This window comes from Marmota flaviventris, chromosome 7, assembly GCF_047511675.1.
Source record: "Marmota flaviventris isolate mMarFla1 chromosome 7, mMarFla1.hap1, whole genome shotgun sequence".
Classification (NCBI taxonomy): domain Eukaryota; kingdom Metazoa; phylum Chordata; class Mammalia; order Rodentia; family Sciuridae; genus Marmota; species Marmota flaviventris.
Genome location: NC_092504.1, coordinates 70933980 through 70943897, shown reverse-complemented (window position 1 = coordinate 70943897; position 9918 = coordinate 70933980). Strand labels below are relative to the sequence as shown.

The window sequence follows — 9918 nt, the reverse complement described above, 5'->3', positions numbered from 1 at the left end:
GACATTTACCAGGTACATTGTTCCAATTCTTGTTATCCTCTTCTAACCATATTTTATCCCACTAACTCTTGAGTTTTATGTGTCTCTCTATAAGCTCCTCAGGAGCAAGAAACAAATCTGAAGCTTCCTTACAACCCCCAGCACCTAGCACAATGCCTGGGCCATAACAGGACCTCCATAACTGTCTGTCTGGTTAATGAGTTGGGAATTATTTCACTGTGAGTTATAAGGCACATCTTTCCTTACTTCTGATCTCATTGAGTGTACTTTGCTATCATTCCACTTATTTAAATTTCTATGGAATGGTGACACCCTAGAAACCAGTGTAATGTCCAACAATTCCTTTCAGAAAGAAATGGCCTCTGGTTATCTTTCTGATCAAAATATCAATAAATTACAGCTGTAATGGCTTCCCTAGTCTAAAGCCCCCTCAAGTCCTTTCTGTGAGAGCCACTTCTTAGGAAAGTGGATGCTAGTAGCCATCTTGGCAGTCATTGTCGTCTTGGTCCCCGATGGGTTTGTTGTGATAAGCATCAACTGTTAACTTTCTGCTGTCCACCTCCATGTTTTTGGGCTGGCCATCCTCCTCACTGCTTGAGGTGCTCTCAGTGGAGTTGCTGTCTTCTTTTGATCTGCTGCTGTCCTGAGAATCACTGTCAGGCGCCTCCTCAGACTGGCTGTCCTGCTCGGACCGGCTCTCATCACTCTGGCTCTCTGCTGAGGTGCTCTGAGACTGGAGGCCCTCCTGGCTGGAACTGTTCTCATCCTCGGTGGACTCTGGGCTTTCCTCTGAGAGTTTCAGGCTCTCATTGGACTCGCTGTCAGCTTGCTCCTCTCTGGATTCGCTCTCTGAACTGGAGAAGGTATTCAGGCTGTCCTCCTGGCTGGAGTCACTGTCTTTCTGGTCGCCTGCACGACTGACATTATCTGGGTTGTCGCCCCTGGACTCACTCACCACCTCTTCCTCAGACTCACTACTGCTTTCTTGAGAGGCCAAGTCAACCTCCTGGCTGGACTCACTGCTGGGGTCCTGTGCATTTTCACTGTCTTCCTGAGACCGACTCTCCTTGCTGTCCTCTTGAGACTCACTCTTGCTATCTTCCCTGGATTGGCCGAGGTCAGCTTCTTTAGAGTTGGAGTCACTCTTGACTTCTTCCATTGTGTAGCCACCATTGAGCTCACCTCCGCCATCTTCTTCAGAAATCCGGGACTTTCTGAAAAACTTCCTACTGGAATACTCCACTAATTGACTCTCACCAGAATCCTGAACGCTTACCTGCTCATTGTCCCTTTTTGATTCTTTTGATTTGACACCAGCACTGCTCATTCTGGAGTTGCCCCTATCTCTCCTAGTGCTGTCAGGGTCATCACTCTGCATTCCTTCATCGTCAAACTCAGAGCCATCCCCATGGCTACTCTCCCCCTCACTGCCACCGCCCACCCAGTCCTCCTCACTCTCACTCTCCTGAGTAAAGTCACGTCCCTCAGCCCTGCTGCCTACATCATCTTCGTGGTCAAGGTCCCTGCTGTCACTGGTGGTGTCCTGGGCACTGTCTTCTGGTGAGGTGCTATCTTCACTGGATCGTGTGGCATCAGCAGAATCATCACCATCAGCTCTGGAGATTCCACCTCCTGTTCTCTCCTCAGGCCACGGGCCATTGTCCTCATCAGCAAAGGTGTCATCTCCACTATCATCTTCATCATCATCTTTATCCTCTTCTTTTCCTGTACTTCTAGAGAGGCCACCAGCTGGTCTATAAACATACTGACGATCATCAGAGCCCAGGTCATCCTCCAGCTCAGCACTGTCACTGGGGTCCACATTTGCCTGGATTTGGAGTTAACAAACAGGGTCACTCCAGGACCTGATAAGGAGGGAGTTATCTAGTGTTTATCTGGGCTTTTTCTGCTTCCTTCCTTCTCTTCTAACCTACGATCAATTTAAACATCTCGACAGAGCTCAAATAAGAAGGAAAAGGAATTGAAACTCAAGTTCTCCCATTTTGTACAGGTGGCCCCTACTCAATGCTGCAAAGTTTTTTCTCAAAAATCTTTCTGGAAATCACATTTATGGAACTTAAATCATATTGTAAATATGATTTCTTAAATAAAACTCAGATATTTTTTTTTCTTTTTTGCAGTGCTGAGAATCAAACCCAGGGTCTTGTTTGTGCTAGGCAAGTGCTCTGCAGCTGCACTTTAGGCCCCTCAGAAATCTTTTTGTACATCAAGGAGTTAGTTTATAATACCCATCAAATTGTGTAGTTTCAAGTGGAATTTTTAAAAATATTCAGTTAACTTAAAATGACCCATTTACTTTCTGATGAAACTTTAAGTACAAATAAAAATAAAATATCATAGTGAGATGTATAAATGTCTCACCCAAGTCATGTTCCTATTTCATGAGCACAGAGAGAGAGTTGCTTATGAAGTCTCAGAAGGCAAAACTAACTAGTGTGGCTCTCAAGGCAGCTGGATTCTAAGTGTGAGGTCAGAGAGATTGTCACATTTAAAAAAGCAACTACATGCTCTGCACAAATAAGAGAGCACAGTGGGTCTTCATACATTATGCCCTGGAAAAATCTGGCTCTCATTACAACAAAGCATACTTGCCAAAATTGTTTTCCTTCCTTCCTTCCTTTCTTTCTTTCACCACATGTTCCCACTGATCAGTGTCTGGGTTCCCATCTGGAGTACATGATGTTACCGTCTCTTCCCAGCACAAGAATTCTGCACTGGTATGGTGGAAATGTGCGGGTTGAGCCCACCCTACCTCCTTAAGCATCATCATGCCCTTCTCAAGCAGGAGTTGTCACTCTTGCTTGAGAATTTTAAGGTGATAAATCACAAAATCTTCAGGGAAAAGCATTTCCCCAACTCTATGCTTTTAACTTCTAGAATGTTCTTCTGACAAGCCATTAGTAATTAGGGTTAAACAGTCTGATAATTCATCTTTTAACACTGGCTGAGTGTAGAATGCAACGTGGGTGAAAAGTTTCACAGAGAAAAAACATTGCTGGAATCTCTGGACCTCCCTACAGGGTTGAGTTTGGTCATGGTGATAGGACAGGTTTGGGGGTGTAGCTCAGTGGCTGAGCACTTGCCTAGCATATGTGCAGCCCTGGGCTAAACCCCTAGCAATACAAAAATAAATATATGAATAAGTAAAAAGATAGAACAGCTTAAAAAGTAATAACATTTAGTCTCAGAAAAAAATAAAATTTAAGAAGTAGATTTCTTAATAAAGACATATAAGCTAAGACTGCTTTTCTTATCCCCAGGACCAAAGATGAGACTATCAAAGTCACTGCCAAAACAGCTCTTTTCAAGCTCCTGCCCCACAGCTTTCCTCTACTCCCCCCTGCTCTCCTCAACTGTGCTCTTGACATGACAGAGTGCTCCAGGCCAGTGGGCACCTCATTTTAGCCAGAATAGTTTTCCTTTCCTTTCCTGAACTGCTCTATTTTTGCAATATTTCAGATTACTGAGTGAGCCCGTGCTGTCTAGCAGACGTAATAACCATTGGCATGTGCTCACAGGTACGTGGTTATTTTTTTAACTAGGAGGGACATTTAGGGCCACAATGTCTCAGATGGTAAAAATGGAATGAACAGCATGTCCACACCTGAATTCTCCCCACTCATTTTTCCCTTCTTATTTTATGGGACTATTTAGCCAGCATAGTCCAATGGTTAGGAAATATTATATTTAGAACTGTTGCCAGGTAACTTAATCTACCATCATTTCCTTCAATTCCTAAGTAGCTAGAAAAGTTAAGCAAGGCCTTCTTAATTACCTGTTCCTCTGAGCTAACTTTACTTTCTTCTGATGACTCACTGTTCTCCTGAAAGGGAAAATAAACATTTATTTTCCTTTTAGTAATTCCTCAGGAAAGGAAAAAATATGATCCACATCAATTGCTTCAAGTTTGTATTTACTACTTTCAAAATGGTAAAAGGCAATGAAAAGAGTGTTAAAGTTACTTCATGACATGTTTATGACAAAAATAAAGAGTTACCGTGGGTGGTGTTGGTGACTGAGCCAAATGACCCTGGGGGAAAAAAAAGAAAGGAATACAAATTACTCTTTCATAAGTGTATTACATCACTGCAAATATTTGGAATAATTTTAGGTGATTTTTTACGTTTTCTGGTACATATTTTGCAACTTACATAAGTAATAATGAAGTTTTATGGGAAAATAAAGGTAAAATGAAAAGTACTAAAAAACCTAGAATATTTTTTGTATATCTGATACTTTGCTTACAAATATATAGAAAGGTATGTATGCATATATGTATATGTGTGTGTATAAATAATACACATGTATATTATATATATATAGATAGATATAGATAGATATACATATATATGTATACTTGCTTTGAAGTTCATACAACTTAGAGGTAATAAAACTAGGATAATAATGTTGTAGCCCAGAATCCAAATTTTTAGTCTCAGTGAACTCATTGGTTTGAGTTTCTATTCTCCAGCCAATCATCCTGGTGTTAGCACTGAAAGTCATATATTCTAGGAGACCCGTAAGACCCACATAAGCTGGAGTGGTCTGTTACTCCGTGTGAAGGTGGGCAATTCAATATACCTATCAGTTTCTTATTCATAAATTAAGAAAATTAACACCCTCTGTGCTTCACCTATAAGGCCAGTGTGAGGATGGGATTGGCTAATGCCTTCAGAAGCATCTTGAGGACAAGTCAATGTAATGTAAAGAAATAATACATTTTGAGAACATCCACCTTATCAAATTCAATACACAAAATTGAACTGATAAAACCATTATATCTTTCTTGAGTCACTGAAGAGCACTGATATTAAAATTGAATGCCAAATATGTATTCATAGTTGCAATTTATTTCACTTTCCTTAGTCTTGTGAGAACTATAAGAATGTCTGAGCAATAGTATAACACAAAGATAAAGGGAAAGATCAGCAGAGTAGAAGGAGACCAAGAGGCAGAGAGAAGGGATGGGTAAGGGAAGCAATGAAGAATGAATTCTTAAAAATCATATTATGTGTTTATATAAACATATCACAGGGAATTTCACCTTTATGCACAAGTAAAAATATCCAAAATACAAAAAAAATAGATGAATGAAAGGAAATCTAATAGAGAGGAGGAGGAGAATGAGAGAGGGGAAGGACAGGAGAGAAAAGGGTGAATCAGTCAAATTCCATACATGAATGAGTTTGTCAGGATGAACACAATTCTAGTGTATAACTATAAAGCTCTAACAAAAAAATAACATTAAAAAAGAATGTCTGAGGGCTGGGGTTGTGGCTCAGTGGTAGAGTGCTCCCCTAGCATGCATAAGGCACTGGGTTCCATCCTCAGCACCACATAAATGTAAAGTAAAGATATTGTGTTCACCTAAAACTAAAAAATAAATATTAAAAAAGAATGCCTGAGCAACTTCTGTCCCACTCCCAGCCCCCCATACCCCCTTTCCCCTTTCTCCTTTCCCTTGAGCCGGACAAGGTTCTGAGTGGCAACCCAAGGCACCAAGTAGAGCAAGGGGGTGTTGCTATTGTGTGTCTTCAACATGCCTCTCAGCAGTGCCAGGCTGGGGATGTCTCAGAGAAAGAAGCTGTAATCATTTGCCTTTTCTATGTGATACTGCAGGCTGGCACAATGGCGAACTCCACGCCAGTCAGTTATCATTTAGAATTAATGGGTGGAAGAAAACAAGACATGGATATTTTTCTCATGCCAAGGCTAGACTTGAGAATTAGGCATGCTTGTGAGTCTCTGGTTAAATGATAAATGCTTATAAATTAACTAGCCTATTGACTTCTCCCATGGAAGTTCATAATATACCCTGCAATGTCTATACTAGCCCAAGGCAGGGGCAGGACCCCACATCAGGACTCTGACGTTATTTGGCCATCACCAAAAGCACTGGCCCAAGTTGTATCATAAGCAAAAGCCAGTAAGAAACAAAGTCGTGAATAAAATGCTCTGTGTTAGCATAAGATTTTAACTCTTAGTTCCAGTGTCAGTCTTGAGAATTTAGAGATATCCTAGGTCTATCTGACCCACTTCCTAAAAGCGACATGTCACCCTGGTTAAGAATTGATTCTGGAGCCAAGTGACATAAATTCAGTATGGCTCTGATACTTATTAGCCACATAACATAGACTGACTATATTACTCTCTGTGCCTCAGTTGTCTCATCTGTAAAATGGAAATAAAATATGATGTCTAATCCATTGGCTTGTTGGAAAGGTAAGAAGTTCAAAACATATAAAATCCTCAGAAACATGCCTGGCAATGATTCTTGTGTTACCAATTACTGGGTTATGAAGAGTTCAACATCAGTAAGCATCACCTTCATTCCAAACACTCTAGTGTCCTCTCATTCTTTCTTCCTTTCTTACCTCACTGGACTTGACTTCCTGTCTACTAGACATCTCCTATTTAAACAGATTTCAAATCCTAATCTCTCACGGACTATCTTGTTTCACTGTTTATTCACCCCCTTGCACTACTCCACACATCTACTATAAGATAAAAACTAAAAGAAAAAGATGTTCCTCACCAAATTACACTATTAAGTTGGAACTGAAGTATTATTTTCTCATATGAACTAAAAATTGCATATCTTACTGCCTATATCTTAGGTTATTAAAAGGGTCATAATACACTAGCAATTTCAGCATCTGCAATGAACTCATCGGGTCATTCTAATCATATATTTAAATTGAAATATTTTAAAAACTAATATCTATACTCACCTTCCATTCTTCAGAGCTCTCAGTTTCAGTATTTTGATATCTGGCTACCTAGAAAAAAAATAAGATTAATGGTTAAACCATAGAGAAACTTCCAAGAGGGCCGAGAGTATCACTCAATAGCCAAACACTTGCCTACTTTGTATAAGACCCTGGGTTCAATCCCCTGCACCAAAAAAATAAACAGTGAGAAACTTCAAAGGCAGCAGTTAACACTCTATATACTTAGGAGCAGTGGTAGTCAAATTTTACCCTGCATCAGATCACCTAGGTGTCTTGTTAAAAGACAGATGGCTGAGTCCCATTCCTATTATGTCTAAATTAGTAGGTAAAAAGTAGGACCTCAAAATTTGCTAATAGACAAATTAAGTGCTAATAGATCCTGACCTTTTAGGTATGGGTGACAATTTAAGAACCACTGCTCATTGTGGGAAATTAGTTATTGGTAATTAGTATCTATTGGATTAACTAAACAGAATAAGAAATTTCTTGGATATTACAAAGTTTTCTAAGAAATTACTATTATCATCTGACTGGAATATACTCAGTTACTTGGGCTCATGGCCAATGAAAATAGTGGAATTTTAGATTTAAAGGCATATATGTACATATGCCCCATCCTGACACTTACTGGGAGAGCACAGGATAACCCCCAAAAGCACACAAGCAGGATGCTGGTCTTCATAGTTGGGTGAGATGCCTCTACCTGTAATGAAGGACACAGAAGTTTTAGGCCAGACTAAAGAAATCAAGGAACTTCAACTTTTTAAGTTTCTTTCTACTTAAAAAAATCATAAAAATACCCATCAACTTATAAATTAATAAATAAGTGCATTATATCCATACAACAGAATATTATTCAGCCATAAAATAAAGCAGTGATAGATCCTACAAGGTAGAGGAACCTTGAAAACATTATGCAAGTGAAATAAGCCAGACATAAAAGACCGCATTTGTATGATGCCTTTTATAGGAAATGTCTAGAGACTAGATTAGTGTTGCTCAGGCTTGGGAAGGTGGGTTGAGGAGTGATGGATAGGGGGTGCAGAATGTCTTTCACAGGTAATGTAAATCTTCTAAAAGTGATCGTGGCAAAAAGTTGAAGCTCCTTGATTTCTTTAGCCTGGTATAAAACTTCTGTGTCCTTCATTACAGGTAGAGGTACTGCACCCATCTATGCACCCAACCCAGGAAACCATATCCTTCAAGTAGGCAAAGTATGCAGTTTGCAAATTATATCTCCATAGAGCTCTTAAAAAAAAATAAACTAAGACTTCACCCCTAAGAGACAAACTGAAAACTTTCAATGAGAAAGTCTAAAAACACTTCTTCACTAACACATAAAAATGTGATAAATGGGAAAAAATAAAGGAAAAGGAACAGAGAAATGTCTAGCCGTTCACTTTCACTATACTTCTGCAGCTTGGTAGGCACAGCAATCTAGCTAATCCCCCTAAACTCTCTTTTGTTGACATCATTGATAGGTGGTGGGTATTTGTGTACACACACATACACACACACACACACACACACACACACACACACAGGCTTCTAAGTCACATGTATAACACATAATGATGTCTAGACAAAATAAATTGTTTTTCTACTTTCTTCTTGATCTGCAAAAGATGTACTATGGCGGGCTTCATATTTTTACAGCTCCAGAAAGCTCATAATATCTACTGTGATACAGTTAGTCATACATTATACATGACTCTGCTAAATTCTCTTAGGCGTCATTCTCAGCACTGAAAGATCTAGGGAAGATTAGAGGGTTGGGATCCACTTGTGAATCATGCTGAAAGAGACATGCCAAATCAAACTGAATTTTTCTGAGAGGTGGCTTCATTTCACACTTCAAGAACTGGTGATTCCAAAAACAATTTGTTCTGTATCTAAAAGTAGACCTACCGGATGCTAATGTGAAAAGTTATTGAAAAGATTTAAAGGAAAATCATTTGCCCTGTACTAGAAAGCCCTAAAAGCTGATCTAAAATACTTGTCCAATGCACTTCCATAGGTATACTTTTTAAATCCTGCAAGTTGATTTCAGATTTCATATTGGCTGATTATTTTTCTTGAAACATTTAATGTATACTAAACTAGTAACAAAAGAGTCATCAAATATTCTCATCCTAGCTGTATATTAGTATCACCTAGTAAATCTTTTTAAAAATATGAATGCACAAATTCCAGAATAAAAAAATCAGTCCAGTGAGCAGAGGAATATGTTTGATTTTAACGCTTGATCTCAAAAATAAGAATTTTCTGCTCAATATCTGAATATGCTGAACCATGCCTGACACATTAAGCTCAAGAAATCATCTAATCTACTTATTTTCATTTAAGAAAATAATAGAAATCTTAAGGAGAAGGGATACTTTCATATTCAAATGGTCAAACAGAGCCTCTTATTTTATATTATGAGCATTATCCCCATTCAGAAAATTATTCTTAATTTGTATTATTTTCTTTTTTCTAATTCAGTAAAAGTTACATGTTAGTTTCTATGTTTTGGTATTATTTTTATATCTTCTTAAATCCTTTGCCTATGGTCAACTAAAAAGAATACATAAAAATGACCAACTGCACCAAAAACAAGTGTAGCTCTGCATGGGCTCTCTCTGGTCCAGTGAGGAGGTCCACAGAACAGGGTAGAGGAGAGTGTGGCTGTGGAGTTGTGAATCAAGACCTCGAAGACCAAGCAGGAAGCAGGTCTGATTTTATTGCGCAGTTACCAATGTATATGTACTCAAGCAGCAGTTCAGCAGATTACAGGCAGTCACCAATACAATTTCTGGCCAACTGTCCTTGCAGCAACCAATTGAGGAGCAGGCCATGGAGCAAGCAGAGGGACTGCAACACGCGGCCTCACACCTCGGGCTATGCCTATGGGGTAAGCGGTTTGTTGCTCACATGCCTGGGTGGGGGTGTTGTTTGCCACTCAGAGGCCCTACATGTATGCCACGTATGCAATACTCCATGCACTTGTCCTCACATAGCTTAAGAGCTATCATTTCCCTTTAGTTCCCACGATAACAACATTTTTAAGAGGTTTTTTTAAGATTCATTCTTCAAGAAATTAAAATTTTCTAAATATGATTTTCTCAGAATAACTACAGGCAAATGGTTTCAGCTTCACATGTCAAATGAAAGTTAGTCAACTCAT

The 9918-nt window shown here is 39.2% G+C and overlaps 1 protein-coding gene across 2 annotated transcripts; it reads right to left on the bottom strand.

Moving 5' to 3' along the window:
• Positions 1 to 472: 472 nt before the first annotated feature.
• On the bottom strand, positions 473 to 7434 carry Dmp1 (dentin matrix acidic phosphoprotein 1). 2 transcript variants are annotated; one of them, XM_027939866.2, is made up of 5 exons: positions 7377 to 7434; positions 6753 to 6796; positions 4019 to 4051; positions 3797 to 3844; positions 473 to 1828 (listed from the first exon to the last, which is right to left on the bottom strand). In XM_027939866.2, exons 1-5 carry the CDS (start codon positions 7432 to 7434, stop codon positions 473 to 475), a joined length of 1539 nt encoding a protein of 512 aa, XP_027795667.2. The 2 variants fall into 2 exon arrangements, with proteins under 2 accessions (XP_027795667.2, XP_027795669.2); XM_027939868.2 differs by lacking the exon at positions 3797 to 3844.
• Between the last annotated feature and the right edge of the window lie 2484 nt (positions 7435 to 9918).

Excerpts from the sequence above, each read along its gene's own strand:
- Dmp1 (XM_027939866.2), bottom strand. The coding sequence starts at position 7,434 with ATGAAGACCAGCATCCTGCTTGTGTGCTTTTGGGGGTTATCCTGTGCT. Across the intron at positions 6,797-7,376 it reads ATCCTGTGCTCTCCCAGTAA|CCAGATATCAAAATACTGAA; the intron begins GTGTCAGGATGG and ends TTTTCTAGGTAG. Across the intron at positions 3,845-4,018 it reads AGTCACCAACACCACCCACG|GAGAACAGTGAGTCATCAGA; the intron begins GTAACTCTTTAT and ends TTTCCCTTTCAG.